Source organism: Tenrec ecaudatus, chromosome 16 (genome assembly GCF_050624435.1).
Source record: "Tenrec ecaudatus isolate mTenEca1 chromosome 16, mTenEca1.hap1, whole genome shotgun sequence".
NCBI lineage: Eukaryota > Metazoa > Chordata > Mammalia > Afrosoricida > Tenrecidae > Tenrec > Tenrec ecaudatus.
The window spans coordinates 14,753,478-14,774,827 of record NC_134545.1 but is presented as its reverse complement, the minus strand read 5'-3'; the positions used below and the strand labels follow the sequence as shown (position 1 = coordinate 14,774,827).

Sequence of the window (21,350 nt, the reverse complement as noted above, 5' to 3'; positions counted from 1 at the left end):
CCCCACCTACCAGTCAGTGCTGCCCCCCTTGTCCTGCTGATGGTACCCATATCTGCCACGTGCACACCCCACACTCACCCTTGGACCTACTGCCCAGACCCCTGCCCACAGTTGCTGCACCTGCCCTGACAGAGCCCAAATCTCCTGTCAAAGCCCGTGTCCCCGTGCCGCCCCCTCTAGGGGAACCCGTCCCCCGCCCCCCCCACGGCCTAGGGGCCTGCTCCCTCGAGTCCGTCAGGTTTTGTCCCAATGTCACCTTCTCTGTGGGGACAGAGACGCCACACGCCACTTAAAACCACCACCTCCACCTCCTGGTCCTTTCAGAAACTTGCTCCCCCTTCTCCCACTTTAGAAAATGTAAACTCTTCTGGAAATGACCAGGAGGCCAGATGGCCAGCTCTTTGGTCTGCACAGCCCAGAGGCCAGGGCCCGAGGTGTCCCCGTCCCCGATGTCCATCAGTGGGAGGTGACAAAGGCCTGCGCCCTCTGCCTCTTGGCCTCAAAAAACCCAACTCACTCTGACCGAGCAGCTGTCTCTGACTCACAGTGACCCTAGAGGACAGAGCAGTATTGCCCCTGCGGGTGTCCCAGGCTGTGAATCTTCCTGAGAACAGACAGCCTCATCTTGCTCCCCGAGAGCAACTGGAGGGTGTGAACCGCTGACCTGGTGGTTAGCAGCCCAATGCATAGCCTACTGCGCCACTAGGCCTCCTGCCTCTTAGAGGCCCAAACCTCTGTTTCACATTTGCTTGGCCTGCCGCTCGCTGCTCTGTGGCTTCCTGTGCCAGCTCCAGTCACCTATTGTCTGGACCTGCCTGCTCCCAGCTGTCTCCCAGCCCAGCCCAGGGCCTGGCGCTCAGCGGTACACTCAAACCCGCCTCCCTACCGGCCAGCCTCTGCCCGCCGGGCTCCCTTACCCATGTACTCCCTGTTGCATTTCAGCGCCTTCTTCACTTCCTCCTCGCTGTTGAAATCCACAAAGATATACCCTGAGGGGTGGAAATGACACAGGTGAAGGCTGTGGGGGACCCTCCCAAGACAGACATACTCACTGTGCTGGGGGCGCGAGGAGACCGGACCCAAACCGGGGAGAAGCGCTCTCTTATTCCTGCCGTCCTCCAGCCCACCTTCCCTTGGCGAGGAGCGTGGAGTGCGGTGCGCGTGGCTTGTGGATAAGCTCCTCCATCTGGAGTCACACCCACAGGAGCCCTCTGCCTTCCTGTATGCTCACCCTGGGCCGGGCCCCTGCTCGAGGTCCCCTTTGCGTGTTAACAGCGAATCCACACAGCTCAGTGAGACAGCTCTGCCTCAGCGCTCCGGACATGGCCCGGCTGGTGGGGCTGCAGTACCAAGAGGACACTCGGGAAAAGGACACTCGCCCGCCCACACCCCAGCACTCACTATTGCTGATGGACAGGCCCAGCAGCCCCCAAACCCTGCTGACCTTTCCCCCCCGAGTGGGAAGCCCAGGGAAATGGGGTCCTGTGCTCACAGATGCAAGGTCCACAAGCGAGGGGGAATGGTTGCCCTTAACCCTGTCCTTCCCCACTCATCTGACTGGTCCATCTTCCCCCGCCAACCCTTCCGTACCGGTCTTGTTCCCGTGGGCGTTTCTCACGATCCGAATGGCCACCGGCTTCAGGGGTGCTAGGAATTCTGTAACGTTTTTCTGTCAGGAGAAACCAAGGTCATCCCTGTTATCAATCCCACGAAAGAGGGACAAGTTTGGTTCAGACAGACCTGCAAGCAAAGGGCACGCCTGTTCCTTTGCTGCCTGTTCTGCCCCTGGCAGGAGCCTCTGGGTGGCGCTCAGTTGTGACAAGGACCACAGCGGGCTCCTACAGAGCAGGGACAGCCAACCTCAACTAGCCTTGAAGGTTTCCAAGGCCGGCACCTTCACAGACCCTGGTGCCATGTCCCTCTCTCGGAGCAGCGGGTGGGTCCCAAGCGCAAAGTTTTGGCTGGCTGGCAGCGAGTGCCTCATCTCTGTGCCACGAGGGCTCCCCTCGAGGACCACAGACCCTGCACCACTAACAGCAGCGTGCCTTTTCCCGTGAGCACAGCAGCCTGCTGAGCCCTGGTGCAGCTGATGGGGAGTGAGCCCCGCCGTCCTGCGCACTGCCCTGGTTCCTCCATCCTGGTTCTGGCCCCCAGGTCCCCCCAGCTCTTGGCTGAGCTGGGGCGGCCCTAGCAGCCCCCTCGCCTCCGGCCCAAGTAGCTGCATGTCTCTGTCCTTGGAGAGCACGTACCTCGGTGACATTGAACGGGGCTCCTCGCAGCTTCACGGTGTGGGGCGTGGTGGGCTCCTTTTGGATGGCTGGCTTTTCCATCTGCTGACCAGAGAAGACAGAACGACACAGTGAGCTCCCGGCAGCCCAGGGGGTGATAGAACACACTGCTGACCGGCTAGCACACTCCTGCTTTCCTGCCCAAACTCGGCCGCACTCGCGTTAGCTGAACCTGGAAGCAGAATAAGCCTTTATAGGAGGAACCAGCTGAATGGGATGTTTTGGGCCTGAACTACGTGGGTCAGTAAGTGTTAAACTGGCTCTTCCAGCCAAAGGCTTTACTGCTCCCACAAAATGGCCCCCATTTTCCTGATAAGTCTGTATAAGGAGGGGACGAAACTGATTGGATGTTACAATCCAGCCCTGAGTGACTGAAGTCCTGCTGGGGGTAAACTGAGCAGTGGCAGGGGGATCTCATTACCAGTGAGAGCAGAGTCAAGTTTGGAGTAGGTCCTTTGGACCCTGAGATCCATGTAGACTGGACCTCCTTGGTCCAGGTGATGGCTGTGACACCAGAGGAGCATCAGCCATAGAACCAGGAGACATATCATGTGACAGAGTGGTGGACTTCCAGTCACAGAGCAAGTAAGGCCGGGTGCTGGAGGGCAGCAGGCTGGCTTCAGGAGTGGGGAGCCTCTGGGCACTAACTGGAGGAGCTGGGTTTGCTGACCCACAGAACTGGAGGCGAGCGCCTGCAGGCTGAGGCTTACAGCAGAGTGGGATGCCCTCTGGGCATGTACTGGCAATGCTAAGAGAGCTTTGTCTGAGCAGGGCTGGGCCAGGCCAAGAGGCTGAGTGCCAGCAAGAAGCCTGAGGGCACAGCACAGAAGAAACCACCCTGACTGAATAAATGCACCCTTAATTTCTCACCTCAGTTGTAGCCAGTTAACATCCCTGGGAAACCCCATCCTCTGGAGCGTTGTCTGTGAGTTCTGTGTGGCTGCGGCAATGCACTACTGAACACAGCTGCCTTAGGGCCTGACACCCTGCAACTGCCCATCCTGGTCTGTGCCTGTCAGAGGCAGAATCTGGGCCGAGGGGGGAAGAGTCCAAGCCCCCATTTACACCTGAGCTGCGATGAGGTCAGGGCCCAGGAAATATAAATGTTTAGTGTGAGGTCTGGGCCTAGGCTACAGGGTGGGCAGAGGTAGTAAGCAGGAGACCTGAAGCCCAGGGGGCTGTGCTGCTGTTGATTTAGGGGAGCCATGGAGACGCTGTTGGGTGATAATAGGATGCCAACCACAAGGTTGGCTGTTCAAACCCACCAGACATTAGGTGGGAGATTATCAGGGCTGTTTACTCCCATAAAGCTCTACAGCCTCAGAAACCCCACAGAGGGTTGCCATGAGCCAGAATCCATGTGCTGGCAGGGGGTTTGGTTTGGAGTTGCACCAAGCATGCTGCAGACTCTGGCCTGTGGTATCCTTCCGACAATCCTATGAAAATGATGGGTTTAACACCCCAACCCCCCCCCCCTCCGCCCCGTGGATGCCCCGTCAGAGGATCTTGACTCAGAGTGACCCTCCAGGAGGAGTAGCACTTCCCCTGAGTGTTTCTGAGACAGTAAATCTTGACGGAAGCGGAGAGCCTCCTCTTCCTTCTATAGAGTGGCTGGAGGTTTTGAACTAATCACCTTGAGGTTTGCAGCCCTAGGTGTCCCAACTAAGGCTAAGACTCCTAACTCTGGGTTTAGAGCCTGCGAGTCTGAGTCCCGTCACACAGCAGCCTGAGACGCCCTCTGGGCTGCACAGCTCGGCTCCCCGCTCTGCCTGCCACACCCCTACAGAGGAGTGGGCCCAACCACAGGAGCACTGCCCCTTGGGTGCCCACAAACCTCCACTCGGGCTTCCTGTGGGCACTCCTTCCCGGCTGCGGTCCCTTGCTCCCGGCTGGCCCCCTTCTTCTGCACAGCGGGCTTGGTGGGGCTGGGGGAAGCATCCTGGTCCTCGCTGCCCTCCTCACAGTTCACGGCTTCATCTTCACTCTCCCCCTCTTCCTCAGAAGACGACATTAGCTCTGCTGACACCACCTTGGATTTCAGGTAGTCCATGTCAGACAGCCCCTTCTGCACAGCCGTCTTTGCGGGGAGGTCTAGGGAAACAAGGTGGGGGTCAGGTCGGGAAGGCTCCCGCTTCCTCCCCGGGGGCTGCCCTGAAGGGCCTCTTCCACATCGGACGGCTCCTCCTACAGGCAGCGTCACTCGGGCTGGACTCCCCTTCTGAGGTCGCTGTACCAGACGCAAGTCCTCAGGGGAGCCCGAGGGACTCGATAGTGCCCAGCTGCGGGCCTCATACTTTCCAAAGGCCCCGGTGTCCCGGACAGGCCCCAGAGACGACACTCTTGAAACCCTGCAGCGGCTCTCCCAAGGTCTCCTGGGAGCTGAAGAGCAGAGCAGCCGTTCAATAAGGAAACACCTGCGAGGACTGGGGTGCTGTGGGACCACGAGGCCAAGGATCAGCCCAGAGCAGTGTTCCCCACACTATCCCGGATTTTAACTCAGAACGAGCACTTTCACTGTCACGGGGGGTGCTGGTTGCTAAGTCAGAACTGACTCAGTGGCAACCATCAGGGGGTGCTGAGTCCTTTCGCTTCTGAAAGGGAAGCGTCGGGCCAAACAAGTTTGGGGTGGTGGCAGGGTGGGGTGGGGCAGGAAAACACGGCTCCTGGAAGCAGAGCAGGCAGAGTGGACACAGTCTAAGCCACTTGAGCAATCTGGGTCAAAACTGTGGGACCTTCCGCCAAACCCACGATAATAAAAAACCAAACCAAACCTTGGGTGGCTGGGGGTTCCCAGAGGCTCAAGAACCCAACCTCAGCCTTCCCTCTCCCTGGAGACCACTCGCCAGGTGGGAGACCCCGGGTCTCTGCTCAGCCCCGAAGCAGACCCACGGCCAGCTCACATTCCCAAGGGGGATGGAACGACCAGGGAAAGGACAGCAAGCGCGGCCACATGCCTCGACACAAAAGCCCCCCAGAGGCGCAGGCAGAAGTGGGCGTGAGGGTGCGTTTGTTACATGTGTTCTCACGTCTCCTTGAAACAAGAAGACGTGGGAAAGAACTTCACATCCTCCAGGCCCTCGCCCAGGATCCGTTTCCATTCTCACCTCAGCACCTCTGGCCCTGCGCGTCCCTTAGAGAGCAGTGGGCCCTGGGGCTTGCCGCAGGCTTCCCTGGCAGCTCTCCTGGTGCCCTGCCACTTGCCATGATAGAACGGCCCGTGTGACTGACTTCTCATTTACCACTGACACCTCGCTGAGTGACAGCTCCGTGGGCAGCATGGTGGCCTGGTCTTTCCCTCAGCAAGTATGCCCACAATGCCTCACACACCTGCCTGCCAGCCAGCCAGCCGGCTCTCAATCAACACGGACAGGCTCATTAACAAACGAAGGACGAGCAGACGAGGTGGAAAGATCAGCTGAGGCAGTGACGAGGTGCTTGTGCCCCAGCACCTGCCACCGAGGGCCCTTATATGGTGGCCCAGCTCCGAGGCTGCGCTCACCTTCCTGGCCCTCCTCGGGCCCCTCCTCCTCACTCTCCTGGCCCGAGTCCGAGTCGAAGTTAAGATAGTCGCCAGCAGGCTTGGCCCTCCCTTTCTCGGGCTGAGTGGGCAGGGCATCGTTGGCCCAGGTGGCAGCCTGCGACCGTCTCTGGTGGGCCGACAGGAACTCCTGGAACTCGCTGTCTTCCTTCAGCTGGTGGGAGAGGAGCGGGGAAGGTCAGAAGGAGTGAGGCTCTGAGGAAGGCAGAGGCAGAGGGGGGTGGGTCTTCCTGTCTGGGAGGCTCAAGGAACCATGGGGACAATGGGGGGTGTCGCAAGAGACAGGGGCTCTGTGCGCCCTCCCAGTACCACCCCACTGCTTCCTGGTCACCAAGCACCAAGGCCCTCACCTTCTCCAGCTCACAGGCGACCTTTTTCTTCCCATCGTCCTGCAGAGAGAAGCAGAGGCTGTGAGGGCCGCGGGGGGTGGGGGGGAGGTGGAGGGGGAGGAAGGGAGGTGAGAGATGGGGCTGCTTCCTCCCGGGACCGTCAGAGGGGTTCCCACACGGTTCCTGCTTCATCACCCTCCAGGGCAGTGCCCACCCTGCCAACGACAACAGGCTGGGGTGATCTTGGACATACTTGCTTTGTTTCTGAGGCGACGGGGCCTTTGGAAGGAGGCTCAGGCAGGCTGGGCTTCTGGGCATGTCTGCTCCAGGCTCGGGGCTTTGTCGGGTCCCCGAACGACTTGCAGAATTCCACCTATGTGGGAGAAAGGGATGGGGGCGGTCACTCTGACCCTGGTGCTCAGCACGGGGCTGGCTCTGCAGCAACTGCAAGCTGGGGGGAGGGGGGTCTCCGTGCGGCACATTCAATTGGTTAATTAGCCAATGACTTCTCAGCTTTAACCTGAGCTCTCCTCCTCCAGGATCTCTCCCTGCCCAGTCCTCCCCAGCCCCTCTCCCAGGCTAAGCTGGGGCCTTCTGTGTGTTCCCCATCACTGCACCCACAGGAGGCCATGTAGGCTGGCAGCCACCATGCTTGGACTTCCCAATGCCACACAGAGAAGCGGGGGCGGAGTCAGTGAATGCTACAGACCGGTCTGTCTCCACCCAGCAGCTTGTTGGGCATGCACACTCCAGCCCCTGGCACTGTACCCTGCACCGCCCACCAACCAGGATCTCTGGGGACGGGGTCCAGGACTAGTTTGCCCCTGAAGACTCCAAATCCACTTCAGTCTTCCTCTTCCTCTTTCTTAAGGCCACTCGGACCACTGTTGAGGTCTTAAAAGGAGGGATTTTTTTTGGGAGTGGGCTGTTTAAAATAAACACACTGAATATATTTCCACAGGCCATCTCACAAACTGAAATTAATGATACGCTCTTAAAGCTGCCCTCTATGTGGTTCTCTGCCACCCCCTATCCTGCTCCACCCCTCCTCAGTATCTCAGCCCTTCCCTCTCTCTGTTCCCAGGACATGGTGTAAGGCATTCTCTAGGTGCCACTGGTGACCATGGGGAAAACGATAGTCTCATGGAGCCACGTGCAGCGTGCAGTGTCCAGTGGATGGGCTGGCCCGGGGCCAACGCACCGTGATGCGGGACGTGTCGACGAAACTCTTGTTGAAATGGTTCAGTGCTGTCTGCGCCTCCTCCTCGGACTTGAAGCCGATGAAGCCAAACTTGCGGAATTTGCCATCCTTGGTGAACTTCAGGCTGCAGTCTGTCAGTGTGCCAAAGGCGGCAAACAGCTGCTTGAAGCGCTCCTCCTTCATCTACAACAAAAGGAGTGACGGGAGGAGGGGGAGGTGGCTGGGGACAAGACTCTCCCAAGGACTCTCATAGATGAGGTGGCGGGAAGGGTGTCCGGTGTGAGACCCGGCTTGGGCTCTGGCCCCCACACTTCCAGCCTGTGTGGCTTAAGCAAGTCCCTACCCTGGTGCACCGACAATGAAATCAACTCAGTAGCTGCTGAAATGTCATCGCCCTGCCCTAGCGGCTGCTGTGAGGATAAGGAGACCAGTCATGAAAGGAGTCCAGCATTGTCCTTTGTACCAAAGGGCACTGTCCAGTCGATTCCAACCCATAGCATTCCTAGGGGGCAGACTGTCCCATTGGGTTTCCAAGGTCGTCAAACTTCACGGGACCTGTTGCATTTTTCTCCTGGGGAGTGACTGGTAGGTTTGAACTGTTGACCAGTCAGTTTGTGACCTGGCGCTTACCCGGCACACCACAAGGGCCCCGAGGCCACCCATTGCCACCGAATTGATTCTGACTCATAGAGGCCCTGCAGGACAGAGGACTGACTGCTCCCTAGGGTTTTAGAGGCTGCCAGTCTTTGTGGGAACAGAATGCGTCATCTTTCTCCCAAACTTGGCACACAGTAGAGACTTAATGAGGGCTTTTGATGAATTACACCAAAAACCCACTGCCATCTAGTCGATGTAGACTCATAGCAACTCTATAGGATGGGGTAGAGCAGTCCCTGTGAGTTTCCAAGACCATAACTTTAGAAAGCTCATCTTTCTCCCAAGGATAGGCAGGTGGTCTCGAACTGCTGACCCTGTGGATCACAGCCTAATGTGTAATCACTCAGCCATCAGGGCTCCTGGTAAGTTACGTAATGGTGGTTAATTGAAGTAGGCAGAAAAATCCCATCCCCCCCACAAGATGCTCATGTCTTAGTCCCTTGATGTTACCCTACACGACAAAAGGACGTCCCAGGTGCAATTAAGGACTGAGATGGCAGCGTTATAGTGGATGATATAGGGGACTTGATATTATTGAGAGACTCTGTACTTTGGATTTTTTAAAACCTTTAGTACAATCACGAAACTCACCTCATACAGTTATGGTGAGCAAACAGGTTTTTGTTTTTACCCACAGGGAGGGACCCTGTTAGCACAGTGGCCGTGGGTGCTCAGCTGCTAACAAGAGGGTGGTGTTCTGAACACATCAACAGCTTCAAGGAAGACAGAAAAGTGTGGCAGTTGGCTTCCATAAAGATTCACAGCCTTGGAAACCCCATGGAGAAATCTACCCTGTCCTATAAGGTGACTACACACTTTGGGCTGTTAACCCGCAAGGCCAGCAGTTCAAAACCACTTCCTGATCTGTGAGTGAAAGACCAAGCTTTCTATTCCCTTAAAGAGTTAAGAGTGTTGGAAACCCACAAGGGCAGTTCTCCCTTGTTCTATGGAATCGCTGTGAGTCTGAATGATTGGATGGCATTGAGTTTTGCAAAGTACTGGAAAAGGACATCGTGATTGGTAAAGGGTCAACAAAAAAGAGGAGCCCCCCCTCCCCCACCAGTCAGGAGGTGGATTGACAACATGCCTTCAACAATGGGCTCAACCAACAATGGCACAGGACTGCCCATGTTTCCTCTGGTGAGTTGGAGCTGACTCACCAGCACCTAGAAAAGGGTCTTTGATACACAGTAAGTTTATCAAAGGGCTAGCTACCTTATTCAACACGTCTATGACTTCTCTCACCTATTAGGTAATACAAGCAATGGTAAGAGACTTGAACACACTGAGAAGTACAATAAGCTGGTTGGGCAGGGGGTCTTAAGATCCTTATCCATCCAAGTGAAGCACCAGAGACAACATCTAAAGCTGAGGGAGGGCTGAATAACAGATCTTTGAAAGAAATGAGCTGGGCTCATCTTTCATCGGGATAGGGGTGGGGAACCAAACCTCCATGGAACAAATGGCCCAAGACAAGGAATAAGCACATTAATTTGGACAGAGATGTCAGTGACAATGAGGGAGAGGGAGGAAGGGAGGGAGGGAGGGAGGGAGAGGGAGAGGGAGAGGGGGAGAGAGGGAGAGAGGGAGAGGGAGAGGGAGAGGGAGAGAGAGAGAGAGAGAGAGAGAGAGAGAGAGAGAGAGAGAGAGAGAGAGAGAGAGAGAGAAACTATAGGATGGGGCAAGAGGGGTCCAGAGAGAGACAGAGACACACTAGGATGGAGCAAGAGGGGTCCTGAAAACAAGCCACCAAAGAGGATGACTCTGTAAGCCAGTGAGAACGAGGGAATGAGAAGGAGAGAGAGACACTATAGGATGGAGCAAAAGACTTTGAAATGTTAAAATCGCATATAATAGGCTACCCTTCACACCCGAATTAAAATAAACACCCACAGCAATAAACACACGGCTTACGGTCTTCACTTTTCTCCATTGGGACTCCCAGGGGCCAGAGTCAAGAGTACCCAGGACCTTTCATTCCAGCCAAATGGCACACTTTATACTTCAGGGATGCGCGCTCAGACCACCATCACGTGGTGCTGAAGCTCTCCATCCAAGGACAGTTACACAGATCCAGGTACTGATGACCCAGCATCTGAGCACCACATCCACTCACCCACTCCGACTCATTTACTGAATGCTGGTCATGGGCCGGTTTCTACCATGGGCAGGAGCCGAACAGAGGCAAGCCAGCCTGGGCTGCTTAGAGGTTAACTGGCTCCAAGCCTTCATCCCCCTCCATGGTTTAACACAGCTCCTGCTTGCCCCGACGTTAACCGAGTGCAGCAAAAGACGAGAGTGAGAATTAGAATTAAGGATTAAGGGTCTGAGGAGTCCCTGTCGATCGCCGATTGCTGGTGAGGACGAGCCACGGATCCTGGCCCTTTGGGACGGAGAATTCCTTCCTTCGGAGTCCTGCCCCGGAGAGGGAGCCCGAGGATGCCCGGCCGACACCGCCCCCTCCAACTCCAAGGCGGTCCGAGTTTCACCCCCCACGTCCAGACGCGACACTCACCCCATTCGGGAGGTTCTTCACGATCAGTCGTGACATGGCGCGCGGTGAATCCTCTTCTGAATTTGCCACAACTTGACAGCGGCTTCCACCAACCACACTCACGCTCTCGCTGTGGGCGCCGCCATGTTGGACAACCCGGAAGGAAGTCAGGCGCCGCGCCGCGCCCCGCCCCGCCCGGCACGACCGGAAGCAGGCGTGGCCAAACCAGGAAGTCGCCGGCCGGAGCGCTCCCGTTCTGCGCAGGCGCAGACCCTTAGGCCGGCCACCTAGGCGGCGGCGATCGGTAGAGGGCGCCACTTACTGATATTGGCGCGAGCTGACACGTGTGTCCCACCATTGCCTGGCCGGGGAGCCCTTACTCTGTTTTACTATTGCGGTAAGTCCGCAGACAGCCCCAAGAGTTGGGGACTCCGGCTTCCCGGTTAGAGATGGGGAAACTGACACCCAGAGGCCATTCACCAGGAATTCCTGGATTGATAGCAAGCATGGCTAACTCTCACAATGCATTGGATGTAAACACCCCGTTTTGAAGCTGCACCTGCCCAGAGTCGCCGCCGGTCTGCAGAGTATGAAGCCAGCGCTTCAGCTTAGGCGGACACTCAACCCTGCCACCAAGACCTGCCCCCCATCCCCAACCTCACAGCACCGGTGCTGCAGCCTGGCCAAGTCTCTAAGCCCTCGCCAGTCAGCCACGTGCGAGCCAGATCCTGGCTAACTTTCCCTCTTGTGAGCTGTTTTGTGTTCTTCGATTAGGATGAACAGGATTAATTAAAGCATGCTGGAGGCACAGCGGTTAAAGCCCTGGGCTGCAAACGGAGAGGTCAGCCCTTTGACCCAGCCTGCAGAAAGATGTTCCAGTCCCGTTTCCATAAAGATGCCAGCTTTGGGGACCCCGTGGGGCAGTTCTTCACTGTCCTGTTTCGTCCCTCTGAGTTGGAATCAACATCACCCTTCCTTGATGGAGATGGTGGCTCTGGGATGGCACAGTCTTGAGTTGTGCCTCTTGGGGATTCTTCTGTCTAGCCTAATCTATGTGTCCCAATCACAGGCCCATCTCTTCCCCCAAGGGATTCTGGGCTCGTTGATTTACACTGCGTCAAAAACGGCACCTTGAGCATCCCCCTAGGTCTCTTAATTTTGTTTCTTTGAAACATTCTTTGCATTTGGGGAACGAAAAGACATCTGAAGGTGCAGGATTGGGGCTGTAGGTAGGGTGGGGTGGGGTCAGGTTTCTTAAGGAAAAAATCATTATAGAACAACCCTGTATTATCATGAAAGAAAACAAACGAACAAACAAAAACCATCCTCAGTGTAACTTGCTGGGCATTTCTTCCACCAATGCAGTCTTCTATTTTCTTAAAATTTCTTCTTAATAAACCCCCATAATCATCCTTTGAGAAAATCTATCAAGAGACCCCCCTTTTGCCACCATCACCGCCTCCCCTCACCACCACCCCCAAAAAACCCACCCAGTTGCCATCACCTCCTGAGTGGACTTCTGGGCTTTGCATTGACCTGGCCCTGCAGGTTCCCTCAGAAGTCACTGGTTTGAAAGGACTTTGATGTGTAAGACCCCCTAACGAGATGGAAGACAAGGGTGTGGCTGAAAGGACAGGTCTGTAGCCACCCACAGATGGGAGACCAGAGACTGTTCTAACAGGTTTTGTTTGGAATAAAGCCTTTCATGCCGGAGCTAGACCCCTTATAGCGATACTTTTTTACTTAAGTGTTACTATGTTCAAAACGTTTTTATGGCTCTGGAGGGCATTCTTTCATGATTTGGTAACCCACAGAGGGATGTGACAGCCATCCTTGCAACTGTATCATCGCCCCAGCTAGGATACAAAATGGATTTGAAGAAGGATGTAAGACTGGAACACATCTGTGATCTGGGGCCTGCCTGTATCATTTCCAAAGGTTTTCATCACCCCAAACAGAAACTTTGTATCCATTACACGGCAACTCCCCACCTGATGACCATCTGCTTTCTATGTATGTGTGTCTTACGTGTTGTGCTGCTAACCACAAGGTCGGCAGTTCAAGATCACTAGCCACTGTTGGGGAGAAAGATGAGGCTTTTTACTCCAATAAAGAAGAATAGTCTTGGAAACTCAGAAGGGCAGTTCTATGCCATCTTATCAGGGTTGCTGAGACTCTCAGTCTGTTTGGATTGTTGAGATTTCCCACGCGAACTTGATCTGTGGAGACGCGTCCTCTGGGGAGAGAAATCGACTTGTTTTTTTTCCCCCCAACAACTTTATTGAGATAGAGTTCACACATCATACACTTCACTTTTGTATATAATTCCACAATCGCTTAGATTCACAGATAGGTGTAACCATCACCACAATGAATTTTAGAATATTCCCATCGCCACAGAAAGAAATATCAGACACTTTAGACATATTTCCCCATCTCCCTCATAATTCTACCTAGTCTGGATATTCATATTAATGGAATCATATAATAGATCAGCGGTTCTCAACCTGTGGATCCTGACCCCTTTGGGGGTCAAACAATTCTTTCACAGGAGTTACCCGATTCATAGCAGTAGCAAAATTACAGTGAAGTAGCAACAAAAATAATTTTATGGCATGGGGGAAGGGGTGTCACCACAACATGAGGCACTGTATGAAAGGGTCTTGGCATTAGGAAGGTGGAGAACCACTGCAATAGGTGGTCTTTGGTAACTGGTTTCTTTATATACGTATATGTAACATAATTTTATATATGTATATTATAATTTTATAGGGGGTACTTACAGCTCTTATCACAGTTCATACATGTATCTATCGTGTCAAGTACATCTGTACGTGTGTTGCCATTATCTGTTTAACATTTTCTTTCTACTTGAGCCCTTGGTATCAGCCCTTTATTTTATCCTCCCTTCCCCATGAACTCTTGATAATGTATCATTTATTCTGTAAATCGACCTCTTTGATAGTGCCGTGGTGCAGACCTGGATTTGAACCCAATCATTAACATTGGTCCCAAAACCAGAGTTTGAGGTGCCGGCCCTGGCTCTAGATGGACCAGCAGCTCACGTAACTCTCACAGTAAGCCAGGATGCAATGACAACGCACCTTTCACAGGTGAGGAAGCCAGCACAGAGATGCGCAGTCACTTCCCCGAGTGCACTGAGCCAGGAAGTACGGGGTGAAGCTAAGAGCCCACAGGAGCTGCCATCCACACTGCCTTTCTGCCTCCTTGCTTGCAAATTTACCTTTGAAGGCCTTGCTAAATGCCAAAGGAGGCCTGCGCGGTCCTGCATTGGACGACTGCCTGCAATTCTAGAGATGGGCCGTCAGAGGGCGGCAGAGCACCGCACGTTCACAGTGTGCCTGCCTGGAGGCAGGGCAACAACATACACAAGGAACTCGAAGTCGCTGCTACGGAGCCCACGGAGACTCGTGGTGACCGTAGAGGACACTGTAGAGCTGCCCCCTGTGGGCTTCTGAGACTTTACAGGAATAGGAAGACCTGGGGGGCTGGTGGTTTTGAACTGCCTACCCTGTGCATGGCAGCCCAACTCAGAACAGCTGCAGCACCAGGCCTCCCAGTGTCAGTTAGGTTGTTGACAAGGCATTTGGACAACCCAGGGATCCCAAGTGAACCCGGTTTTCTTGCCAGCTGGAGCCTGCTCAGCATAACCCTTGACTGTACTTGGTCAGTAAGTAGTTTAAAGAAAAGGAGGGAGGGGGAGAGAAGAAATTCACAGCCATCGAGTGAATGCTGACACATAGCGACCCTAGAGGACAGGGTAGAACGGCCCCTGTGGGTTCCTGAGGCTGTCACTCTTTCTGTGCGCAGAAAGTCCTGTGTTTTTCCTGAGGAGTGGCTGGTGGTTTCTAACTGCCGACCTTGCAATTAGCACCCAATGCTTAACCACTACACCACCAGGGCTCCGAGATCTCCAAGTCAACTTCAAGGTCCCTGCCTCCCTGCTCACCTGCCCCCACTCCCACCACCTTGTGCAGCCCCACCCAAGCCCCACCCAAGCCAATGACTTGACTATAGCCCACCACTCCATCTGTCCTCGGTGCTGGCCTCGCCTCGCTTCGCCTCAGGGAGGTCAGTTAATCCCGAGTCAACTCAGGGCGACAGGTGTCACCCTCAGGCTCAGAGGGGAAGCTGGTCAGAGACTTGGAGGATGGTGCATGTAGTCGCTGTGCCTCCGGGCCTGCTGCTGACCAGGAGGACTGGGCACTTGTCCCTAGCACCTCGGCTCTGCGACCTCACTTGAGTGCAAGACTCAAAGTGTTCTCCTGAGCATTATTTTACTTCAGGATCCTGATGGCGTCGTGGTGATGTATTGGGTTCCTACCTGGAACGTCAGCGGTTCGAAACCACCAGCTGCTCCTCAGGAGAAAGATGAGGCTGTTCGCTCCCATAAAGAGTTACAGTCTTGGAAACCCACAGGGGCAGTTCTACACTGTCCTGTAGGGTTGCCCTGACTCGATAGCCGTGAGTTACTTGGTGGGGGGGGTTTCCACTTACTTTGTTGTTGTGATAGCGAATATCGTGGGACAAAGAAAGTTGGGGCTTTCTAAGTCCCTTATAGAGTTTCAGTCTCAGCACCCAGCTGTGCTCAACACCCAGCAATGGGGTCAACCAGTACCTTCAACCCTGCCTCCCCCCAGCTAGAGGCTGGGCTAGAATAAAGGCAGGGAGCACACTCTTGGACTCTCTCCTACTCTCTTAACCCTGCTCCTGGTCAGTATCAGGTCTGAGGGTGGGGTGCACATGCACCGCCTGGGTGTGCCCCCTCAGGGCCCAATCTGGGCCTGCTTGAGGCCCTCATGCACCCGATCCGGGCCTGATCCAAGCCTACTCAGGGCCCACAGCCTCTCTTAACCCCACACTTGGCCCCCTTGCTCCCTCCTCTGCGCCCTCTTGCCCCTTGCTCCCTTTGACCCCTCAGTCCCTGGGATCCTCCAGGGAATGCCCTCCCAGTTCCACACATGTGGGTGCTCTTTTCCACAAGGTTGCTGATGCCCTTTGAAATGATAAAACCTAAAACTTGTCCCGTCCTTCATAAAAACCCACTTGAATCACAAAAAAAGTTTCAGGGACAGTTCTACCCTGTCCTGTGAGGTCGCTGTGAGTCGGCATCGACTCGATGGCCATGAGTTTGGGTTGGTTCATTGGCCTCAGGGGCTCGTTGGCTGCCCATTTCACAGACAAGCTAAGTGAGGCCCAGAGAGGGCTGCTGCAAAGCTGGTGCACCCGGATCAGAGCGTGTCTGGATCTGACTTGGGGAGCAGGCCTTCGCTCCAAATTCTGCCTCCAGACGCCCCTCACTGGGGTGGACTCACCAGGCGCAGAGGGCATGAGAGAGGCCTACCCAGCCTGGCTCCAGCGCCGCTGACTATGTGTGCCCCTGGGACCCGGCCTCACTCACACGTACACAGCTGCCAGGGATCAAAGCCCCTGCCAAGATGTATGTGCTGCGAGTTCTAAACAAACGGGTGTTACCATGTAGCTAAGAGAAACATTGGGAAGACGGGGCACCGGACAGCAGGCTGGCTTTAAAGTCACGGTGATTGATCGGCCCCTCTCTGTCCCAGGCTCCCCTCCGGCCGGGGCCTAGGGAGGGGCGGGGACACGCTGCCTCTGGAAGGGCCCTCTGCACTGCCCGCTCGGCTCCCCTGCATCCGGGGCAGACCCGGGGCGCAGGCAGTTCAGCAGTTGGCAGCTAACCCAAGGCGGAAGGTTTGAGACCCACCCAGGTTTCTCAGAAAAACCGTCTGGTGATGTACTTCTGAAAAGGGAGCCCTGGAAAAGCCCTTTGGAGCACACAGACAGACACAGACACACAGACAGACACACACATTTGTTGAATGGCCGCTGGGGGCTAGTCTCTGCTGAGCACTGCACAGGTGTGAGGAGCCCTGGTACCACAGTGGGCTATGTGCCAGCCTGCTAACCACCGGGACAGCAGTTCAACTCCATCAGCCGCTCCTTGGGGTGAAAGATGAGCCCATCGATTCCCCTAAAGATGGGCAGGTTCGGAAGCCCACAGGGGGCAGTTCTGCCCTGTCCTGCAGGGCTGCTGTGAGTCAGCATCCGCTCGGCCTTGAGTTGAGTTCTGTTTGCACATGCCGTGTCCCTGTGAAGCCGCAGGTCAGGCCCGCGTCCGTGAGGACCCATGTTACAGATGAGGCTGGGAGCACAGTGTGAGTGGTGGAGTGGGTGGGGGAACCATTCCGCACTCAGGGAGTGGGACCCAGACCCTCCCCTCCAATTAGCCGTAATGTTCAGGGGAGTCACGTGCATGCTGGAGCGGGGAGGGCTCAAGGCGTGGCTGAGCAGAGATGCTGCTCAGCACTCAGTGTTTCTGGAAAGCTCCAGCCAGTTGGGCCCAGCCCCCATCCGATGGGCCATGTGCCCAGCCTTACTGGTGGTTAGCTCTTCTGAATAGCCTCCTGCTGGTTGATATGAAGAACTCCGGAAAGATAAACAGAGCTGAAAGGAAAGTATCAGGAGTGAGGCTGGGAAGAGAAGGAGGCGGAGGAGGAAGAGGAGGAGGGTGATGGCAGCGAGTGCTGAGGAAGAACAGCTTGGGTGGGAGGGCTTGGCCTCCGAAGGCCTGGGACGTTTGCTGGGGCGGGATCAGATCATTGCTAGTTGCCATGGTGACCTGATGCCCGACAGGATGAACCACTGCCCGGTCCTGCACTTTCCGGAAGATCGTTGGTGGGTTCAAGTTCATTATTGCAGCCACTGAGTCCACCTGTCTCATTGGGTGTTCCTCTCATTGTCCACTGACCTCCCGCTTAGTCAAACACAACACCCCCCGCCAGGGATCAGTCCTTCCTGGTGGCATGACTGAAGTGAGTACGGAGATGTCTTTGGCGGTATTCTCTGAACCCTGGAGAGCCGCCAGGCTTCTTCACGGTACCCGTCTGCAAGCTTTGTTGAGCCCTGCCCAGGATGGGGGGACCCTCATGGTATCTGAAACACTCACAAGAGGGATGCCCCCACAGAAGGACATGCCAGCCGGCAGGTGGGTAGGGAGGGATGAAGCTCCACCCACACAATATGGCCTGGCTCACGCACTGCTCCTTCCAAGTAGAACCACCCGTTTCTGCTCCCGTGAGATTTGCATTTCCTTTTCTCTTTTGGTACCCTGAGGATTTGGTGGCTTTGAGGGCAGCCTTAGACAGCAGCGGGGAAACTGATGGGGGCCAGGTGTTCAGAGCCCAGGTTTGGGAAGCAGGTGATCCCATTGAAAAGGCCACCATTCACTGCAGGGTGTGTTGGTCACTGACAGTGGAGTGTTTACACTACCGTCATGGGCAGAGTAAAGACTCTATTGTTAAACAGTGAACCGCAGTGTAAACACTCCCAGGGAGACTTCTTGTATACCGTGGATGTCCAGTTGGGCGGGCAGACAGACAGCAAACAAAAACCGGTTGGCTGGTGTCAGCGGTTCTGATGTTCGCAGTAATCCAACAGGTCTTTCCTCTAAGGTATCTCCAGGTGAACTCGTCCCTGTAACCTTTCAGCCCACAGCCATGGGCTTCATTGCTTGTGCCACCCAAGCACCCTGGTCCGTCGTTTCGCCACCCTCAGACCAAGCCCACTCTGGGCTACCGAGTCCGCTCCGATGCAGTGACCCTAGAGGACAGAGTAGAACTGCCCCATGTGGGTTTCTGAGACTGTACCTCTCTGAGGACCAAGCCTCCTCGTTCCCTCAGCGGGCTGCTGGTGGTTTTGAACGGCAGACTAATAAGGAAGTGCCAAGATGTGAGTATGCCTTGCCTTCATTCTTAATGGGGCTGATGGGGTCTACACTGATAACCACTGGAGTCTACGATCAGAGCTGTGTGGACCACCTGGCCTGCACACGTCTGAACTGTGGCTAGCTTGACAGCTAGGATGAGCCAGAGCAAACAGGCCGTGTTTTGGGTCCCTGTGTCCTCAGCTATTGAAACCAGGCCACTGCCACCTACAGCACCCTCGGTTGGGAAGGATATTATGTCTGCACCATGATGGGCTTGGAGCTGAGCACCGAGGGGACCCTGACAGTGACCCCCTCTGTGAGCCAGCGTAGAACTGTGGTCTGCAGGACTTTCCGTGGCTGCTTTTCTGGGGGCGATCACCAGGCCTTGCTTGCTAGTCTCTCTGCACTTGGATGCTCCTGCTAGCACCTGGCCTCCCTGGAGGTGGTGACGCTCCTCACAAACCCAGACAACCGCCCCGCTGCCACCCGAGTCCAATCCCCTTCGGGATTTTCCAAGACTGAATCTTTATGGAGAGCAGATCTTCCCCCACCTCCCCTATCCCCCCGTGAGAGTGGGGTTGGGGGGTCTGGCGGGTTTGAACCGATGACCTTGTGGTTGGCAGGCCAATGCAGGTGTGACCCATGGCACCCCCCACCCCCAGGGCTCCTGTCATGCACATGAGGTTCTGTGACCCAAACATGTGCCCTGTGTATCTGCGGAATGGGTGAGAGAAGAAAAAGCGCTTGCCCTCTCCCTGCGGGGCTGGATGCTACACTCCTCAGTCCGTGTGCACCCTGTGTCCTCACCCCTTCTGGCTTCTGTTCCTGTTTCCCAGGCCCGCACTGTGCACCTGCTCTCCCATGCCCCATTTTCCCCAGGCCTCCCTGTTTCTGCTGCCCACTGCCCTACAGGCTGTTCTGATCCAGTGACCCCATTGCGGCAGAGCGCAACTGTCACCGTGGCAGGGATCCCAATGTGGACCTCTTTCTGGGAGATGCCCTAGGGGTGCTGTGGGGGAAAGCCCTGGACCTTTAAACCCAAAAGGTCCCTGAGCCCGCATCCCCTCCCCCCTGAGGTCAGTGGGTGGTTTGGCATTTCCTTGTTTGGATCCTTTTGGAAGCATACGGCTGGCTTCTCCTGTGCTTCTTGGAGCGGCTGGTAGGTTCAAACCACCCACTGTGCGCTCAGCAGTCAGCAGCTGGGTGCTTTGAGCACTGTGACACCAGGGTACCTCTTGTCAGGGCCAGAGGACACAGCGAGCCAGGGGAGCACCCAGCCGGCTCCGCGCTTCCTTTTGCAAGGACAGGCTCACATGTTCCATCCACTCTATCAGAGGACCTGCTTCTCTGCGCCCCCAGGCTCCTTCCTCAGGGAACCCAAGCCTCCACTGCAGACTGAGAAGTAAGGCATACGGAAGCCAGTGCTTGCTCGTGCTGGCCTTCTGTAGAGTTCACAGGGTGGGAAACCCACTGGGGAGCAGTGCTTCTCGGAAAGGTGTGGTCCTGCTGAGGCTCGTCCATTACACCCACAGACACCAGCCCTTGGCCATCTGCGGCCAGGACAGAAGGCAGAGACCCGAGGCAAGGGCCGGGGACTGCAGGCAGCCCCCGTTGTCGTGGAAACCAGAGGCAGCCCCTCTACAGCCACCCTGAGGTCATGCTTCCTTCCCCACTGGGCACCTGGATGCCGCATCCAGCCATTCAGCCCGGCACACTTGGGTCCCCAGCTTCAGCATCTTTGCTGCAGGGACAGCTTAGCATCTTCTGAGCCCTGCAGGGACAGGGAGACACCCAGGGCCAGGCTCCGCCTGCCGACTGGACTCCCATCCATCAGGGCCCTGCCCTGCCTCGTGTGTGTCTAAGTGTGGGCTCTGGGGGAGCCCAGGCAACAGCTGCCTTTGATCAGCTCAACATCTGGGAGGCTGGGCACTTCAAGAACGCTGACTGGTGATCAAAGGTGCGCCCGGGTGACAGCCAAGACTTGGCAGGGACCCAGCTCGGGGGGGGGGGGGGGGGAAACGCTCGGGCTGGGGGAGGGGGAAGGATGGGAAGCCACCCACCCATCCACACTGGTCTGGTCGGACCAGGAGGGTGGAAGTGAGGGGCGTGGGCTTGCCTCCAGTGCCTCAGTTTCCTCCTCTGTAAAGTGGGGGTAATGAGATTTCTTCCCACGGGGGATAGGGGCAGTGGCGGGGAGAGCTCACAGAGACCAGCTGCTGTCACCGCCCACGCCTTGAGCCTTGTCCCTGGAGCCTGGCTGGGGAGTGAAGGGCAGGGCCTGTGAACTTCCAAAATCTGTCCCCACTCATGGCAACTGCGAGCACAGAGGGATCAAGCCATCGGGATCCAGAGGGTCCCTCCTGGTGGGTTTTGGAAGGCGATCATCAAGCCTTTCTCTCTAGCCCATCAGAAGCTCCACTGGGCATGAGGGGCATGAGGGGCATGAGGGGCATGAGGGGCATGAGGGGCATGAGGGGCATGAGGGGCATGAGGGGCATGAGGGGCATGAGGGGCATGAGGGGCATGAGGGGCATGAGGGGCATGAGGGGCATGAGGGGCATGAGGGGCATGGAGTACAGGGCTGGGAATCAAACCCTGGTCTCTTGCATGGAGGGCGAGGACTCTACCACTGACCCACCACTGCCCCCTGACTCCACCCCCTTTGTGACTGTGCTCTAATAGTGAGCCCATGTGACAGTAGAATGGCCCCTGAGGGTTTGGGGGCTGGGTTCTTTATGGAAGCCAGTGGCCAGGCCTTTGTTCCGCTGAGCTGCTGGGTCGATTCAAAAGCGATCCTTCAGCTTTGCGGCTGAGCATTCACCTTTGTGTTGTCGAACCTTTTACCCAAACCAAACCAGCTGCCGCCTAGCTGTTTCCAATGCATCGTGAATGACCTGTGTGACCACAACCACCACCACCACATCACCACTATCTTTATAGGAGCGAATCACCAGTTATGTCCTGGTTAGCCTAACCGTCGCACCCCTGGTCCTCCTTCCACATTGCTTTGTCATGGGGGTGGTCGTCAAGTGTTGAAGAGCGGGTTCCGGCTCATAGCGACCTCATGCTCAACAGAACGAATCACCGCCCAGTCCT

General features: G+C 56.0%; 1 protein-coding gene across 2 annotated transcripts in view; it reads right to left on the bottom strand.

The window, feature by feature from the left end:
- RBM19 (RNA binding motif protein 19) overlaps positions 1 to 10,673 on the bottom strand; it is a 73,071-nt gene extending 62,398 nt beyond the window's left edge. The window contains exons 1-9 of one of the 2 annotated variants that reach the window (XM_075534082.1): positions 10,529 to 10,673; positions 7,357 to 7,539; positions 6,409 to 6,528; positions 6,177 to 6,215; positions 5,788 to 5,980; positions 4,123 to 4,379; positions 2,250 to 2,333; positions 1,591 to 1,669; positions 918 to 989 (exon numbers count right to left, since the gene is read on the bottom strand). In XM_075534082.1, coding sequence (XP_075390197.1) covers positions 918 to 989; positions 1,591 to 1,669; positions 2,250 to 2,333; positions 4,123 to 4,379; positions 5,788 to 5,980; positions 6,177 to 6,215; positions 6,409 to 6,528; positions 7,357 to 7,539; positions 10,529 to 10,564 — 1,063 coding nt within the window. In that variant the 5' untranslated portion in view covers positions 10,565 to 10,673. The remainder of the gene's footprint in view (positions 1 to 917; positions 990 to 1,590; positions 1,670 to 2,249; positions 2,334 to 4,122; positions 4,380 to 5,787; positions 5,981 to 6,176; positions 6,216 to 6,408; positions 6,529 to 7,356; positions 7,540 to 10,528) is intronic. The other variant, XM_075534083.1, reaches the window with a different exon arrangement.
- Positions 10,674 to 21,350: the final 10,677 nt, after the last annotated feature.